Here is a 19,378-nt window from a genome sequence, read left to right as displayed (position 1 = left end):
ATTAGTCACCGTCAACAACAAAAACAGACGTTGCTGTAAAATCTTCGCAGGTCGAGCAGCTTCTGTGCAGAGAAAGCAGAATTTATGTGACCCGTCTTAAGAACTGTTTTGCTACATAAACTATTATGTGGCTACAGTACCACAGACTTACACATACAGTCTGGGTTCTGTGGGATTACTAATGTTACTGACCATTAGACATGTGGCTGATTAACTGCAAAACTCCATTACAGTGACTGAAGACACTGGTACCTTTAAATTGGAATGTCATATGTTGTAACTGTGCAAGGTAACTGTATAACTGAAAACACTTCCTGCTTGGTCTGGAATCTCTACCTCAACACAACATTCAGTCATGGGTCTGGCCTCTGACAATCAGGAGGCTTTGGACCAATGCCTGTTTTGAAAGAGCTACAAGTCTCATCAGATGTACATAAACCGAGATCCTCTGTTCAAGCCTGAAGTGCAGTGTTCTAATCCATGACTAGGCAGCTCACTTACGTTAGACCCGTCATCTATTACCAGCATTTCAGTGCTGACAAGCTGTTGTGCACTGATTTGACAACCAATTAACAACCATAATGCTTTTAAAGCTTTTTATCAATTACTTAATGAGCACTAAAGGTTTGAAGTAGGTCAGTAAGTGATAGGTAGAACAGCATTTTAGCAATCGTAATGCCCAATACATTGTCCGTGGAATGTGTTAGAAACCTCACTGGCCTGCATTTTGCACACTTTTCCAATTGGGTAAAAGTGGGATGTTTCCCCCTGGCTCTCTGATCTCTTTTCCAGGATTTTTCCACAGGAACTGGAGCAGAGTGGCAGATTCCCATTCAGTGTTAATGACAAAAACAGATCACCCAGTAATTTTGATCGCTCGTGCCTGGCACTGCTTTGTCATAGGGTAATGTGAAAAGAGATCAATCTTGGGATAACCCCATTTATACAGCTGCCCTGATGTGAAACAGGCAGCTGTTAAATTGTCTCCTTTACATTACTGTCCAACATTCAGATTACCACACTGCCAGCTTTGTGAAGGCAGTCAAATGTAAAACATACCTTATTGGATGGCATCCTCCACCACTGAGAGTTACAGCCTCTAGGCTCTGATTCACTGAAGTTTCTGATGTATCCAATGCTTATTCTTTAATTGATCTCTTGCTGGGTTTATGGTGCGAGGCTTGTATTTTTTTCAATTTTGCAACTAAGCTGCCGAAGGCTGTGTTTTGGGAGATCAATGAGCATTTTGTGAATTGGAGGAACACGTTGAGAGAGAGGAAATAAATGGCATGGGGAGGAACAGCAAGGTGTGATGGGGGAGTGCTGCATTCTGTCATTTTAGGAAGGGGTAGAGTGGCAGTAACGTAAAGGACAGATTTCCCCTGGCACCAGACTTCAGAGCTGCTGGTCTTGTGCTTGGCCTGACAACATCGCCATCCCAACCATTCTCTTTTAGTGAGTCAGAGGTGACCAATTAGACTGTTCCCCTTAAAATTGCTGAGCAAGTTGACAACAAGGGACCCTTCCATTTGGTCCCATGTTGAGCTCCTGGTCACCATGGTAAAATTCAGTCAGGCTTTCTGTCAATGCACTGGGCCTAAACTGGAGTGAGTTTGTCCCCAGCTGTGTGGTTTACCCAATACAGCAATGGTCATTTCATTTCCTGTAAAATAAGAAACTGGATGTAGATATTGTGATATTGAAGAATCCACCAGACAATTATTAAAGTTATAATGTAGAAACATTTCATTTCTCAGGCAAATAAATGACTGGGTCAGTCAAAGCCATTGGATTACCACAAGAGGAGCATGCTTCCATAGAGTGTCATGCATCAAGCGGTCCAATGTGCAGTGGAGCCTGAGATCTTTATACCCTAAAGTCATGTGACATAGTGGGTAGGAGAAAGTAAGGACTGCACATTCTGGAAATCAGAGTTGAAGAGTGTGGTGCTGGAAAAGCACAGCTGATCAGGCAGCATCTGAAAAGCAGGAGAATCAACATTTTGAGCACTAGCTCTTCATCAGGAAGATCATAATGAAGAGCCTATGCTTGTAGTGTCAGTTCTTCTGCTCCTCAGATGCTGCCTGACCGGCTGTGCTTTTCCAGCACCACACTCTTCAATACAGTGAGGATATCATGGATATGTCTCTTAAACATGAGGCATGATGCTGAGGGTGATGCGTGTATGGAATGAGCTGCCCGAGGAAGTGGTGGAGGCTGGTACAATTACCTTTAAAAGACATCTAGATAGGTAAATGAATAGGAAGGGTTTAGAGGAATATGGGCCAAATGCTGGCAAATGGGACTAGATTAGGCTAGGATATCTGGTCAGTATGGATGGGTTAGACTGAAGGGTCTGTTTCCATGCTCTGTGACTCTATGGCATCACTCCAGATCTAGTTGTACTGACCAAGAAGACCAGTTGCTATATTCTGATGGTGGTTAATGCACAAAATAAAATCAGTGACCCACTCAGTTCCAACTCTCATTGTGCAACACTTCAACCAGTGCTTCTGGTAAATATTTTTTAAAAATTGTGTTTGATTCTGAATCAAGCTGAGGATGAACAGCAGATCAGAGTGAACCAGTGGAGGATTAGAGAGGGGGTTTTGGTCACATCTGCTTTTCTCCGTTTTCTCTGTGGAAATCTGTCACAGATAAGACTCAATAGACTCGATAAAAGATCCATTCGGCCCCTGTTCCTCTTTCCCATCAGTGTCCTCTTCTGCTAAAGCAACCCTGTCATTTTTGTAAACTTACTTCATGGAAAGCAATTTTATTCATCATTTATTTCTGACTCCAGTAAACACGGTATGTCCATCCTTATTGGCCATGTTTACTAATTTCTTATAACAATCCTATCTGATGGTCTGCTCAACAGCTTGAGAATGTAGCATTTATTGCAGACAAAAGCCACACCTGATCACATATCAATTCTAACCTTTCGTAGGACTATCTCTACAGATTTTGTTTGCAATTATTTGTGATTAGTCATATATCCAATATTTGTAAAATGCATTGGGTCATTTTTCTATTTAAATATAGCCATCTTAATATTGTGATGGAAAATGTCATTGTACTTTGAACACTCAATCCTACATACTTCAGTAACTAAAGCCAACTCTATATCGAACTGAAACGCTTTTCGCTGGGCAATTTTTAACCATATTTCTACCGGATGAAACACAAAGGGAAGATCAGTTCCCGTCAGGTTAATAAAAGTAGCAGTTTGCTCTCAATGCATGTTGTGGATCTCCAGCCAACCACCAGCATTCCCTCTAATTTTCTTTCCAGCTGAAGCCAGAAATCAATGCTGCAGTTTTGAAGTGTGGAACCTGGGAGGGGGCTGCAACCTCGCAGCTTAAAGCAAACGTTTCTAATCATGCTGCCGTTCCAAATTACTGAGAGAAATCGCAAGCTGCTAAATAACGATACTGGAAATCCTTCCTCAGTTTATTCATCTGTCCTTTGAACAACAAAAAATTTCACTCAGTGTAGTGACCTTGGGATCTCCCTTTGAGGAGAAAGTGAGGTCTGCAGATGCTGGAGATCAGAGCTGAAAATGTGTTGCTGGAAAAGCGCAGCAGGTCAGGCAGCATCCAAGGAACAGGAAATTCGACGTTTCGGGCATAAGCCCTTCAGGCTTATGCCCGAAACATCGAATTTCCTGTTCCTTGGATGCTGCCTGACCTGCTGCGCTTTTCCAGCAACACATTTTCATCTCCCTTTGAGCCCATATGTGGTCTGCTTGGTCTCATTTCTTTTTACAGTTATCTTGCTTCCTCTTGAAAGGGTTCAGAAAAGATTTGCAAGGATGTTGCCAGGGTTGGAGGATTTGAGCTCGGGGTTGGGGGGGTGGTGTTGAATCAGCTGGGGCTGTTTTCCCTGGAGCATCGGAGGCTGAGGGGTGACCTTATAGAGGTTTATAAAATCATGAAGGGCATGGATAGGATAAATAGACAAGGTCTCTTCCCAGGGGTGGGGGAGTCCAGAACTAGAGGGCATAGGTTTAGGGTGAGAGAGGAAAGATATAAAAGAGACCTAAGGGGCAACTTTTTCACACAGAGGGTGGTGCATGTATGGAATGAGCTGCCAGAGCAAGTGACGGAGGCTGGTTCAATTGCAACATTGAAAAGGCATCTGGATGGGTATATGAATAGGAAGGGTTTGGAGCGATATGGGCCAGGTGCTGGCAGGTAGGGCTAGTTTGGGTTGGGATATCTGGTTGGCATGGACAAGTTGGACCGAATGGTTTGTTTCTCTGCTGTACATCTCTATGACTCTCTTTAAATGTATTGATTGCCTCGTTCCTGGCTCACCCTCTGACATCTTATAGCAATGGACTGTTATCACAAAGAGGCTTTAATCATGATTCCTGACAGATCTTTGGAGGTCATGCTCAATACTGGCATCCTATTAGCATGGCCCCTGCACAAGAATGACATGCAAATTTGTGAAGCGTTCCATGTTTGGAGCAGCACAGAGGCTCAGTGTTTAGCACTGCTGCCTCACAGCGCCAGGGACTTGGGTTTGAATACAGCTTCAGGTGACTGTCTGTGTGAGGTTTGCACATTCTCCCCGTGTCTGCATGGGTTTCCTGTGGGCGTTCTGGTTTCCTCCAACAATCCAAAGATGTGCAGATTAGGTGATTTGGTCATTTGTTCAGGGAAATGTAGGTTAGTTGCATTAGTCAGGGGTAATGGAGACTAATAGGGTAGGGAAATGGTTCTGTGTGGGTTACTCTTCGGAGAGTCCGTGTGGACTCGTTGGGTCACACTGTAGGAATTCTGTGATATACTGTACTATCCATTGAGATGCACGTCCTGGTAAGGAGTTACTGCATATTTGTTGTGGAGCGATAAACCTTGAACAGCTCTCTTCTCTGGAGACCCAGAAACACTGAGGCCAATTTTAGAATTCCTGCCACTACTTTAGCTGGATTCAGTGAGCAACACAGACTGGGAATTGAATTTAAGGACCTATTTTCTGCTGTGTATGGCTCTGAATGTCCTGAACCAGCACATTTTGCTAAAATATAGGCTGAGTTGTGCTGAAAGTTTCTTGTAAATCTCATTAACAAACATCTCAATGTAAAAACCTTAGTTAAACAGCTGAAGCCCAAGGAAGGCGCTGAACTGATGCTGTATCTTACCTTGAAGTTTTTCTCTTTCTATATATATAGCCTCAAACCCATTGATCCATTGTTTACATGTCCTCAGGTTTACCAGTCTGGCAATGAGTTGGTGTTGCAGCATTTTATAGGCAGAAAATGAAAAACAAAGTATCCAATATTATAGGTCACATATACACATACCCACTCTGTGTGGTTAGTGCATCATTTGCCATACTGGTCAAGTCGAAATGATAGAGACAAAAAAACCTGCAATCCAAAGTAGACAGGCAGGAGGCTGGAAGAACACAGCAAGCCAGGCAGCATCGGGGGGGGGGGGGGGTCAACGTTTCTGGTGTAACGTGAAGAAGGGTTACACCCGAAACGTCAGCTTCTGCACCTCCTGATTGTTGCCAACTTGCTGTATTCTTCCAGCCTCTTGCCTGTCTACCCAAGTCTAAGCCATAAGCATCCAAAGCTCATCCCAGAAATGGGCTTTAGACCATCTGGAAGTGAAAACCTAAAGCCTGCTTCAGGTCCTTCTTGTTTGAGATTGGGAAGCCCAGTCTGTGTCAGCGCTCGCCCTTCTATTCACCCTGAGGAGGTTTAAGAAAATGCAGTCGTGGAAATGTTTCCTGTTTCTAATGCAAATCTTTCTATTGACATTAAAAAGTCATCATAAATGCATTTGGGCTTCATTGAGAGTAATTGTATGTTGCAACGTAAGCCAACCATATTTTCACAACTGCATGATAAAATGGGCCTGGGGAACTCTCTTTCATATAATGGAGGATGGGATTTACAGTCATTTTCATCAGTCTGTTTGGATGTGTTATGCTGGATCTCTGGGACAGGTGGGAAATGAACCCAAACCTCTGGTTTCAAGGCAGGGACATTACCACTGCAATTCAAGACATTCAAGTATTGAGTACATGTTCTCTAATCAACCTATTCACGGATATTAAGACACACTTCAGGATAAGGTGGGTCCTGGCTCAGAGGCAGGGACACTGCAAGAGCCTGGTACTAACGATCATGCTTCAATCCAAAGATATTTTTGAATCAACCTCTTCAGAGAAGCAGTCAAGTGATGAGTTAGCTCAGCAGGGAAGCAAAACATTGTGGATGCTCAGAATCTGACATTTAAAACTGGTATTACTTGAAATACTCAGCTGTTCAGTGAAGTCAGAGACATGCTTCAAGTCACAGACCTAGGTGAGTTGGAAATGTAACAGGTTTTAGATGGGTGGCGAGGAGGGGAGAAACCAAAAGGAAGGTGTCTGAAAGAGTAGACTGATTCAGTAACAAAAGGGCCGATGGTCCGTGGTGACCGTGGATGGTGATGGGACAAGTAAAGAAACAAAAGCTGTGTCTGCAGAGGTCAAAATGGGAAATACAATTCATTATCACTTGTGGCTGTCTCTGAAAATGGGAGCAATGGTTAAGATCAGGGATTGTTGAACTTAATGTTGAGTTTGGGAGATTTCAAGAGAGATGAACATCCATTGAGTTTTATTGGAATGGCATAGGAGGCTGAACACAGAGAGAGATCATGGTAAGATTAGGTCAGAGAATTAATGCTTCAAGTGATATTTGAGAACTGCTGAGATAGTTGTATCATTAGTAGTCACAGGTGAGGCGCCGGAAGACTGGAGGTTGGCAAACGTGGTGCCACTGTTCAAGAAGGGTGGTAAGGACAAGCCAGGGAACTATAGACCAGCGAGCCTGACCTCGGTGGTGGATAAGTTGTTGGAGGGAATCCTGAGGGACAGGATGTACATGTATTTGGAAAGGCAAGGACTGGTTAGGGATAGTCAACATGGCTTTGTGCATGGGAAATCATGTCTCACAAACTTGATTGAGTTTTTTGAAGCAGTAACAAAGATGATTGATGAGGGCAGATCGGTAGATGTGATTTATATGGACTTCAGTAAGGCATTCGACAGCGTTCCCCAGGGAAGACTGATTAGCAAGGTTAGATCTCACAGAATACAGGAAGAACTAGCCATTTGGATACAGAACAGGCTCAAAGGTAGAAGACAGAGGGTGGTGGTGGAGGGTTGTTTTTCAGATTGGAGGCCTGTGACCAGTGGAGTGCCACAAGGATCAGTGCTGGGTCCTTTACTTTTTGCCATTTACATAAATGATTTGGATGCGAGCATAAGAGGTACAGTCAGTAAGTTTTCAGATGACACCAAAATTGGAGATGTAGTGAACAGCGAAGAGGGTTACCTCAGGTTACAACAGGATCTTGACCAGATAGACCAATGGGCTGAGAAGTGGCAGATGGAGTTTAATTCAGATAAATGTGAGGTGTTGCATTTTGGGAAAGCAAATTTTAGCAGGACTTATACACTTAATGATAAGGTCCTAGGGAGTGTTGCTGAACAAAGAGACCTTGGAGTGCAGGTTCCTAGTTCCTTGAAAGTGGAGTCACAGATAGATAGGATAGTGAAGAAGGCGTTTGGTATGCTTTCTTTTATTGGTGAGAGTATTGAGTACAGAAGTTGGAAGGTCATGTTGCGGCTGTATAGGACATTGGTTAGGCCACTGTTGGAATATTGCGTGCAATTCTGGTCCTTCCTATTGGAAAGATGTTGTGAAACTTGAAAGGGTTCAGAAAAGATTTACAAGGATGTTGCCAGGGTTGGAGGATTTGAGCTATAGGGAGAGGCTGAACAGGCTGGGGCTGTTTTCCCTGGAGCATCGGAGGCTGAGGGGTGACCTTATAGAGGTTTACAAAATTATGAGGGGCATGGATGGGGTCAGGGAGTCAAAAACTAGAGGACATGGGTTTAGGGTGAGAGGGAAAAGATAGAGACCTAAGGGGCAACGTTTTCACGCAGAGGGTGGTACGTGTATGGAATGAGCTGCCAGAGGAAGTGGCGGAGGCTGTAAAATTGCAACATTTAAAAGGTATTTGAATGGGTATATGAATAGGAAGGGTTTAGAGGGATATGGGCCGGGTGCTGGCAAGTGGGACTAGATTGCGTTGGGATATCTGGTCGGCATGGACGAGTTGGACTGAAGGGTCTGTTTCCATGCTGTACATCTCTATGACTCTAACTGAACAGAGGTATTCCTCAAAGCAGTCACCCAATTTCCCTTGGCCTCTCCAGTATGTCTGACTTATCCCAGTTCTGCTGCACACACAAATGGCTGACACTGAAGTGAAACACTTTGGTGAGATATTAAGTACCACATTTGGCCTACAGCACAGAAACAGCCCATCCAGCTCGACTTGTCTACACACAAGTTCCCAACATGGTTCCTTGTCTCACCCTCCAGCATATCCATCTTTTCAAAAACAAATGACTGTGGACAATGGAAATCTGGAACAAAGGCAAAGTGCTGGAGTAACTCAGCAGGGTCTGTGAGCAGAATCAATGTTTCAAATCCAGTATGATTCTTCTTCAGGTCTCTGTCCATATCCATCTATTCCTTACTCACCTCAGTAACAACATGGTGGCTAAGTGGTTAACACTGATGCCACACAGCACGAAGGACCCAGGTTCAATTCCAGCCTTGGCTGACTGTTTGTGTGGTGTTTGCACGTTCTATATGTGTCTGTGTGGGATACTCTGCAGGAAGTTGATGCAGACTCAATGGGATGAATGGCCTGTATCTGCACTGCAGTGATTCTATGACCTTGTCCATAAATATATCTATGCCATTTAGCTCCACTATTCTTTATGATAGCAATGCTTGCCAAATCTTTATCACAGTTTTGGGTCTCTCCTGAATTTCCTATTGAATTTATTGTGCTTATATATGTTAATGAGCCTTAATTTGGGATCCACCCCCTCACAAGTGAAAATTTCTTTTCTGCTCTTTCTCACTGACTAAACAACCATCTTCAGTGATTCACCAAGATGGTGGCAGCCTCAAGAAAGGCAGAGCAGGACAGTGGAGATATCAGCTTCTGGCAGAAATGAGGAGGAGGAAAAAGAAGCATATAACCAGGCAGCAAGATTAAAACAGGGTAAAATCAAGGACTGCAGATGCTGGAAACCAGAGTCTAGAATAGAGTGGTGCTGGAAAAGCACAGCAGGTCAGGAAGCATCTGAGGAGCAGGAAAATTGACGTTTCGGGCAAAAGCCCTTCATCAGGAATAGAGGCAGGGTGCCTGCAGAGTGGAGAGACTCACTGAGATTCTTGTAGAGAGAGGAGGAAACCTTCTTCAAGGCAGGCATCCTTGCAAGAGGATTTGCAGTAGGGTTAAAATCAATGAGGTAAAAACAAGTACTGCAGATACTGGAAACCAGAGTCTATATTAGAGTGGTGCTGGAAAAGCACAGCAGTTCAGGCAGCATCCGAGGAGCAGGAAAATCTCTCCACTCTGCAGGCACCCTGCCTCCATTCCTGATGAAGGGCTTTTGCCCGAAATGTCGATTTTCCTGCTCCTCGGATGCCGCCTGACCTGCTGTGCTTTTCCAGCACCACTCTGATCTAGAATCTGGTTTCCAGCATCTGCAGTCCTTGTTTTTACCCTCGTTGATTTTAACCCTACTGCGAATCCTCTTGCAAGGATGCCTGCCTTGAAGAAGTTTTCCTTCTCTCTCTACAAGAATCTCAGTGAGTCTCTCTCTCTCTCTGTCTCTCTCTCACTGCATTCCCTATGTCATCTCCTCTGCCCCGAAGCTCTTACTCCATGCTACTTTCTCCCCACCCCCACCACCACCCCTCGCATTTATCTCTCCACTCTGCAGGCACAACGTTAATTGTGTTGCTTTCAGTAGGTTCTGTTCTCTGCATTGTTGAAGCAGTATTGCATTTACATGCATGGAAACACCAATGCTCAGATCACACACTACAGTGCCAACATCGTGCAATATTTCTGTGCTTTGGGAACTTTGTTAAAATGCCATCCAGATAACTAAAAGCTTATTAATCCACCTTTCATCATTCCTGTAGTCTCCTTTGCAGAGACCTGTATCAGTGTTGGCCCTGATTCAGATGTTACAATAGTTCAGTGCTGTGGATGATGTTGGTCACAATTACCCATTTACATTAACACTGCTGTGCTCCTCTGACTGCCTTTGCTCTTCTTGGCATTTGACAAATTCCATATCATTTTTCCAACTTCCTCAAAGTAAGTAATTTTCTAAGTTTTATTTCACATTAATGTAAAGCGTGGGCTTACTTGATATTGTGGAATGGTGCCTATATGAATTCAGATGCGACGGCTGATTAATTAGCTTCAGAATTGGAAAGCTGGATTTTTTTTTCTAATTGCCAAGGTCTGTTGCACAGTGATACCAAAAATCCCATCCTTATTGCTTACACCATTAGTAACTGTTCATTTTTATTGAGTCAGCCTGTGTTAGTAGATAAAAATGTACTGTGTGTATGTGTCTGTGCGTGTGTGTGCTATTTTAAATTTACAGTGTATTTAATCAGGGGACCGAGCAATGAAATAGGTTAGGCACTGGCCTGTCATCTTTGGGACTGGCTGAGGATAAAAGCCTCTTCTGTCTGTCAGCTATAGGAATCCTGTGTGAAATGTATTTGAGCAGTCTGAGCCCAATTGTTGGTGTCTCAAAATTGATGCTTTTGTTCAGAAGGAGTGAAGGGTCATTATGGCCATAAATACATCACTGTTACAGAAGGTGTTCTTCAAAAGAACAGGGGACAAGAAATATTACTTTTCATCAGTGCTTGAAATTAATAATTTTTGATAATCCAATGCATTTGCACGTTAATTAAAAATATTACAACTGACAGACAAAGAGATTTATTTTGAAATTGAACCTAACCTTTCCACTGGGAAACATGGTGAGATCAGCTGCAATTCCACTTTTAAATATTCCCTTAATTTTGTTCAACATTGATGTCCCCAAATCATAGAATCCCTACAGTGTGGAAGCAGGCCATTCAGCCCATCAAGTCTACACCAAACCTCTGAAGAGCATCCCACCCAGACCCACCCCATCCCTGTAACCCCACATTTCCCATGGCTAATCCACCTAGCCTGCACATCCCTGTGATACTATGGGCAATTTAGCATAGCCAATTCACCTAAGCACAGCTTTGGACTGTGGGAGGAAATCCACGCAGACATGGAGAGAATGTGCAAACTCCACACAGACAGACAGTCACCTGAACCAAGGTCTTTGGCGTTCTCAGGCAGCAGTGCTAACCACTCAGCCACCAAGATCATATGAGGTGCCAATGAGTTAGTTTAAAATTATTTCCAAAGTTTCAAACATGGAGACACCTTACAAGCTCAGATTTCACATGTCATGTAGGTCTATCTTCGGAGGATTATCCAATTTTTTTTTAACTGAAGGATATGAATGAACCATTTAGATATTCAGAATGACCCGATGTCTTCATGATCACTTTTAATGTCAGTATCAAACTTTCGCCATTTAATTTAATGGATAATTTCTTCCTTAAATGATACGAGTAAGCTAGCTGGATATTTAAGGCAATGCAAAATTCTTTTAACTAAAACTGAATTCAAATTCTCAATCTGCATGATGGGATTGACATTCTTTGGTTTAGTCATCCACTAACAAGCCCATACGTTAATGTATCTCAGCCACTTTAGCAACCGGGTGTATTTGGTGCTGTTGTAGACCAGGGGCAGAAATTTTACCCAAAATCAGCTAAGTGTCAGTTTTTGGGAGGATTCAATGAAGCGCTTCCCTCTATAAGCTTGAGCAAGTTACCTCACACTATTCCTCTGTGTGAATGCACCCTACCTCAATGGCACTGTTTTCTCACTGGTGGTAGAAGTACTGACCACTGCTGGGACCTTCTGGGTTTCATGCCATTGGCACAGTACTCAACCAGGCAATGCCATTCAGAGTGCACTGTTGCTGGATTCTGGAAGACATGGGTAAGCAGGGCAATTGGCACCCAGCTGGGACTTCGATGCTTTGATGGAAAGGAAAGTCGTCCTCTTTCCTTAGGAGCAGGAGGGAAGGCAGTGGCACCAACTCTGTCATGTTGAGCTGAAATTGCCAGCAAAGTGCCATTAAAACAAAGGGCGGCATGGTGGCCCAGTGGTCAGCACTGCAGCCTCACAGTGTCAGGGACCTGAGTTCGATTCCAGCCTCGGGTGACTGTCTGTCTGTGTGGAGTTTGCCCATTCTCCCTGTGTCTGCCCTGGGTATCCTTCCACAATCCAAAGATGTGCAGGTTCGGTGAATTGGCCATGCTAAATTGTCCAGGGAGGTGTAGGCTAGGTGCATTAGTCAGGGGTAAATATAGGACAATAGGGTAGGGGAATGGGTCTGGGTGGGTTACTCTTCTGAGGGTAGGTGTGGACTTGTTGGGCCAAAGGGCCTGTTTCTGTACTGTAGGGATTCTATGATTCTGAAAGGGTCACTGTGCCGTTGACAGCCTAGAGGAACATCCAACAACATGGGAAGATGAATAATGACCGTCTCCACCCTGACACAGTAAGGACCACCAGATGCACTCTGCTGCTTCATGTTCACTCTACCTCTCACCAAGGCTAACATCTGCTGCACTACTGCATGCAGCATCTTCCAATTATTGTGGCCCCACCACACTAGGCCACAAAGCCTTCCTGCCCTCTGCACCCATTTAGGGCATTTTGCCATCTCTCCCTCACCAGCACACACAGCTGTGCCAGCCAGTTTCATCTCACTCAGTCCCTGTCCTTGCATCATGGAATCCCTACAATGCAGATAGTGACCACTCAGCTTATCGAGTCACCCTGAACCTCCAAACAGCATCCCAACTGTTCCAGGAGAAAACAGCCCACAATAGCTCAGAAAGGACCAAGGTGGGTGGTGTTGAGCCTGACATTCATCTCTTCTCTGTCTCTAGGAGAGCATCCTTGCCTTAGCTGCAGAGGGCTGTGACCCCTCATGTGGTGATGCTAGGTTCTACATGTCCTGGCAGGCAAACACATCACTGATGCATAAGGCAGCACAGAAGTTCAGTGGTTAGCACTGCTGCCTCAGAACATCAGGCACCTGGGTTCGATTCCACCCTTGGCCGACTGTGTGGACATTGCACGCCCTCCCCATATCTGCCTGGATTTCTACCAGGTGCTCTGGTCTCTTCCACAGTCCAAAGATGTGCAGGTTAGGTGTATCATCCATGGGATTACAGGGATGAGGTGGGTCTGGGTGGGATGCTCTTTGGAGGGTTGGAATGGACTTGATGGGCCGAATGGTCTGCTTCCATACTGTAGGGCTTCCATGATCTCTACAGCTGGTAGGGGATGAAAAGCCATGGGGTGCTGGCACTTGGAGGGCTGCCAGAGTCAAAGCACCTACTCAGCCCCAGTCAGGAAGGGACCTGGTGGTGGTCCAGCACACGTGATAATCCCTGGGTGTGTGCACAGTCCTGCACTCTATCACTCTCACCACTGGCGCTCAGGCGGACCTCACTCCAGGTGCCTCTTTCTTTACAAGGTGATAGGGCACCCAGCCAGAAGAGGAACCCCTTAAGGGCCCCTAGCTATCTCCTCTGAGGACAGCCCAGAGGTGCATTGGCTTCCACCTCCACTCCATCTGCTACCCTCTACCTGAGCTGAGCTGGGGGGAAAGCATGCATTTGGGCAGGACATTTGGCCTCTAATTGCCCTGCCCAAAACTTGAAAACCAACAGATCCCATTGAGGCTGGCTTTTTCAATTGCACATGTGTGATTGGGACGGTGATGGAAGGGATGGTGATGGAAAGCAGCAAAGTTACAGCCAGATGGAGTGAGTTGCAGGCTCAGCCTCTCAGTCTAGGTGCCTCTACCACCCCACCCCCTCCCTCCGCTTCCCGCCAACGACTCCTCCAAACATTCATGTTCCTTTATGCATTGCCAATGACTTACAATGGACTCCTTAATTTGACTGAGAACTGCTCCCCTTCGACTTTGAGAGATGGTGATTGGGTTGAAGCACGTGGAGTGTGTTTGCTGGACATGGTGCTGGTGTGGGATTGACACAGCACAGTACTGTACAGCAATGTATCCCACACCCTTGACGGATCACTACAGAGACAGGCTTTCTGACCTGGTATTGCACTACAATGCCAGGCAAGGCAGGAATAATGTGGTGCTATAAGTTGTGAATGAGGTGGCAATGCACAAAAGGACAAGGCAAGATAGAGATGCTTTGAGCATCCATCTTTGCGCAAAGTGAGAATAGAATAGAATCTCTACAGTGTGGAAACAAGCCATTTGGCCCAACAAGTCCACACCGACCCTACGAAGAGTATCCCACCCAGACCCATTCCCTATTACTCTACATTTTATCCCTGACTAATACACCTAACCTACACATCCCTGAACACTTTGGGCAATTTAGCATGGCCAATTTACCTAACCTGCACATCTTTGGATTGTGGGAGGAAACCAGAGCACCCAGAGGAAACCCATGCAGATACAAGGAGAATGTGCAATTCCCACACAGACAATCACCCGAGGCGGGAATCGAACCCAGGTCCCTGGCACCGTGAGGCAGCAGTGTTGACCACTGAGCCACCATGCCACCCTGAGTAAGAATGTCAATTAACTGAACTCATTGTAATTTCCCAACTGACTAACCACTGCTCACATTGTTCCAGGGCTGAAAGATTCACCCGTATCTTCCCAACGCTTGTCCCTAGTGTCAGCAGCATATCAGCTGTTATGGGTTAGATGCTGAGCAATGCTTCCTGCCGTGTCAGAACAGCACCTCCCTGATTCACCAGTGTGACATTGGTATTTCCCATTCCAGCATGTTAATGTTTGGATGTGGGCAACTCTGGCTCAGACAACACTTGTTGCCTGTTCCTAATTGCCCCATAGGGCAATTAAGAGTCGACCACATTGCTCTGGGTCCGGAGTCACTTAGTGACATGCCAGACCAGATAAGGAAGGCAGATAATCCTTCTCTAAAGGACAGGGTTTTTATGACAATCAACAATGATCTGAACTGTTAGACTTTTATCCCACATTTTTGTTGATTTCAAATTTCTGCCATGGTGGGATTTGAACGCATGTCCCCAGACCATTAGCCTGGGGTTCTCCAATATGCTGCCATTTTGATCTCAGCATCTCTGAATTGAAGGTAGCTTGGTGTTGCACCAACTGAATAGACATTGCTTAAATTAATGTAATACTTGGCAGCTATTGTACAGTGACTTTCACCCTGGTCTGGAGTCAAACCCATCTCCCAGACATACAAGGTCATAAAGATTGATCCAAGTTTGACTGATTTTGTAGCTTGTTTTAAAAAGTGTAAAAATGTGGGCCTTAAATAAATTGAGAGACAGGCGAGTGCCCAGCGGGAAAGGTAACTGAATGTCCAAGCAAAGCCAAACTATTTTCAGTTGCTCAGCCAAGTGACCTTTTCAAATGTTACTAATTACAAACTTATGTAAACCAAAATCATAGTAAGTATAGTTCACTGGATGTTAACATCATGCACGATTACTTGTCCTAAAAATTACCTTATTACATTAAAACCAGATATTGACAAGACAACTGGAAATGTGAATTTTGACATAGCTCAGCATATTCATCCTAGGGTTTAGAGGGAGATTAAGGGTTCTCTATTCAAATAACTCTCTCTCGAGTGTCCACTCTGTTCTGTAAGATGTATTGTGAATTCTTTTTCTCCCGCTTTCTGATACTCCTTCATTAAACTTTTCTAGCCTTAAAAAACCAGTAAAAGTCTATCTTATTGGTCAAATGTTCAGCTAACTCTCCTGCATTTCCCATCAGGTTTCAGCATCAATTCCATCACTTATTGTGTTTATTTACCACTCTTTTTCCCTTGCTATCCCCCATCCCTCTGCAGTTTCCTTTGGGATGTTTACATCTATTCATAAATGCAAATTAATTTTATTCCATATTTGGCGATGGCTAGCAACAGCACCAAGAGTGAACACAAAAGTACTCGTTGTTCACCAACCCAATGACAAAGACGCCACAGATGAACAAGTCATAATACATGTATTGTGATGTGATTTGAATGTTGTAAATGTTAAATAATGTGGTCAATTACACACCAATTTTCTTAACCCCATCATACTCAGAACTAAAACAACATGCAGTGACCAATATTTGACCCTCAGTATACAACATTACCACAAGATGTTGATAGAGCTGATGCTTTCTGCACTCACAATAGGTGCTTTTCAACAAATCCCCTAAGTTCTCTTTTCTTTTCTTGTGACAGGTATAAGATACGGGCAGCAAGCTTCCAATGATGTGCCTACATCTGTGAGTCATCAGAGTAACAGCACCATGGTGACAACTCACACTGTACTGCAGCCTGTTTCTCCTCCAGGTCTGGAGCCAAGCCATAGCTTGTTAACGACTGATACCAAACTGGTAAGTTTGTCTGGAATTATTGAATCATACTCAGTTACAGAAAATGGTGCTGTCAACGAGGAAGTTAAGGTGTGTCTTCACTGCACTTTCATGCCACAGACTCAGTAATCAAACTTGCTCATATCGTACACATTAAATTGATTTAGTTTTTACTTTGGAAAGGCAAACCAGGGGAGGACTTATACAGTTAATAGTAGAGCCCTGGGTAGTTTTGCCAAGCAAAGAGACCTAGGGGTGCAGATGCATAGTTCCTTGAAAGTGGAGTCGCAGATAAACAGGGTGGTGAAGAAGACATTTGGTACATTTGCCTTCGTTGGTCAGTGCATTGAGTATAGGAGTTGTGACGTCATGTTGTGGCTGTACAGGACATTGGTGATACCACTTCTGACATACTGCGCATAATTCTGGTCTCTCTGCTATAGGAAAGGCTTTGTTAAACTTGGAAGGGTTCAGAAAAGATTTACAAGAATGTTGCTGTGATTGGAGGGTTTGAGCTGCAGGGAACGGCTGAATAAGCTGGGGCTGTTTTTCCTGGAGCATCGGAGGCTGAGGGATGACCTTATAGAAGTCTATAAAATCATGAGGAACATGGATAGCTGGGTCTTTTTCTCAGAGGAGGGGAGTCAAAAACTGGAGGGTATAGGTTTACAGTCAGAGGGGAAAGATTTAGAAGGGACCTGAGAGGCAAATTTTCACACAGGTTGGTGTTTCAGATTGCGCAATAGGAGCATCGCACTGCATATTTATATCCTTTTATAGAATCATAGAACTTCACAGTTCCAGAAGGAGGCCATTTGGCCCATCATGTCTGTACTGGCCAGGCTTCAGGGTGAGTTTCTCGCCAGATAATGACATGTTGCCAGTCAAGCGGCATTATTGCTTGTTCTGTGCCTTACTTCCAGCCCAACGTAGTCCAGTAAAATTCATCTAACAATCATCCAATGAGCATGCCATATGCCTTTTTCACCACCTTATCCACTTGCAATGTTGTTTTCAAGGAACTGTGGATCTGTATGCCTAGATTCCATTGTAAGATGATGCTACTAAGGGTTCTGCCATTTACTTATCTGTCCACATATCTGTTCCACTATTAGCCGCTGGCTGTTGGGAGGCCTGTAGGGCAATCCCATCAAAACGATTGCACCCTTCCTATTCCTGAGCGCTACCCATATGGTCTCATCGCATGAGCCTTCCCAAGGTGTTCTTCCTCAGTACAGCTGTGACATTCTCTCTTATCAGTAACAGTAAGTTCTGTTGGCTGATAGAAGGAAAGAAATGTTGGCTTTGTTCACACCAGATGGATTTTATCCAAGGCAAAGTCATGTCATTTGGAATGAAAATATGTCAGCATTTCGACATGTTTCAACAGTTAGCCAATAAATTGAGAGACTATAAAATGTTGTTTACATCGATGATTTGGTTATTTTTAGATAAACCTGGGAAAATCATTTACTTAATGGTTTAATTGATGATGAAAATGGAGTTTGATTATAAAGCTGGCTAAGAGTGAATTTGCCGAAGCAAAAATGACTTATTTGGGCCACACTTTACCTACAGAAGTGAAAGCAAATGGTATTTTGGATTTTGCCACCCCTAGGACAAAACATGAAATTTTATGTTACGTTCATGAGTGGATTTTATTGCATGCTCACCCTGAACTTCAGCATTGATGCCGCACCTTGTAACAAATTTGTTGAAGGGAAAGAGAAAATTTGAATGGGTATGGGAGTAAAGAGGAACCTTGACTATCCAAAGGACATGAGGGGGGAGTATTTCATTCAGTTAATCAAATGCCAGATAACATAGTTAGCCACGCAACGGGACCTTGCGATCTTGTTCGGATAATCCGAAAATTTGGTTAATCGAACGCTGGATAATCAAGGTTCTTCTGTATTAGAGCAGCTTTGAAAACCTGAAAGCTGTGCTAAGAACTGCAATTGCTCTATCCATACCAAATTATGAGGAGCCATTCAAGCTGGTTATTGATGCCAGTGACAGCAGCGTGGAGACCGTTTGACTGCAAGGTGATGAAATGGGGATCGAGCAGCCTGTTAGTCATTTTTCAAAGAAACTGATAGCATGTCAGTAAAAATATTCAATGATTGAGAAGAAGACAATGAGTTTTATGTTGGCTTTACATCATTTTGAAATATACATTACCAACAATGTGGAAGATCGTGTTGTTTCTATTGAACACAACACTTTGTGATTTTCTTTGAGAGATTTTGAGACACACACTTTTGATTATTTGGTGGTGCTTAATTCTCCAACCATATAATTTGAAAACTGTCCATGTGCCTGGAAAAGAAAATGTTATGGCAATACTTCATTGAGAGCACCTATGAAGGACACTGAGTGATGTGGTTCTCATTGACTTGTGAAAAATATGGTTGCTGGGTAACTGACAGGAATAACATATTGACAATAAACTTATAATATGTCGGATAAAAATAGTGTTTTGGTAATTTTTGGATGGATAAGTAAAATGCATCCCAAGAGTATATTTTCATTCTTAAGTGGGGCAGTTGTACAGCAAAGGGTGTAATTTATATAAACTATAATATTGTTTATTTTTTGAATTTGGGTTTTGAACTAGTGGCATGTTGGTTTTATTCTGTGCGCATAAGGTGATTTAAAGATAACTTCTCAGTTTTTCTAGAGCCGGGTTTTTGTGTTAACTAGTATGGGAGAAGGCGTGCCTGCAGTAATAACAGATTTGTTTGTGTCTGGAGAGTTTTGTGAGCGGACAGAGTAACATTACGGAGTATTAGCTTGTTTTCTGTTTAGAAGGATGAAAGTTTTTTTTATCAGGAGAGAGGAGAGAACCCATAGCTTAGAAAGCTTTTGGCTTCAGTTTGCAGATATCCAATTGGAAGTTAGGTACCCTGAACAGTTTTTCGCAAAGAAAAACACTGGTTTAGTTCTGTAGGAAATGTTTATGTCAGTATAAGAATTACAAAACTCCTAATACCAG

The 19,378-nt window shown here is 43.7% G+C and overlaps 1 protein-coding gene across 1 annotated transcript in view; it reads left to right on the top strand.

Annotated features, from left to right (window-relative positions):
• hnf1a (HNF1 homeobox a) overlaps positions 1-19,378 on the top strand; it is a 204,353-nt gene that overhangs the window by 91,236 nt on the left and 93,739 nt on the right. The window contains exon 5 of the mRNA XM_060844157.1: positions 16,250-16,404. Within this exon, the coding sequence (XP_060700140.1) occupies positions 16,250-16,404 (155 nt within the window). The remainder of the gene's footprint in view (positions 1-16,249; positions 16,405-19,378) is intronic.

Source organism: Hemiscyllium ocellatum, chromosome 24 (assembly GCF_020745735.1).
Source record: "Hemiscyllium ocellatum isolate sHemOce1 chromosome 24, sHemOce1.pat.X.cur, whole genome shotgun sequence".
Taxonomy (NCBI): domain Eukaryota; kingdom Metazoa; phylum Chordata; class Chondrichthyes; order Orectolobiformes; family Hemiscylliidae; genus Hemiscyllium; species Hemiscyllium ocellatum.
The sequence above is the reverse complement of the archived record's forward strand: the minus strand, read 5'-3'. Positions and strand labels throughout refer to the sequence as shown.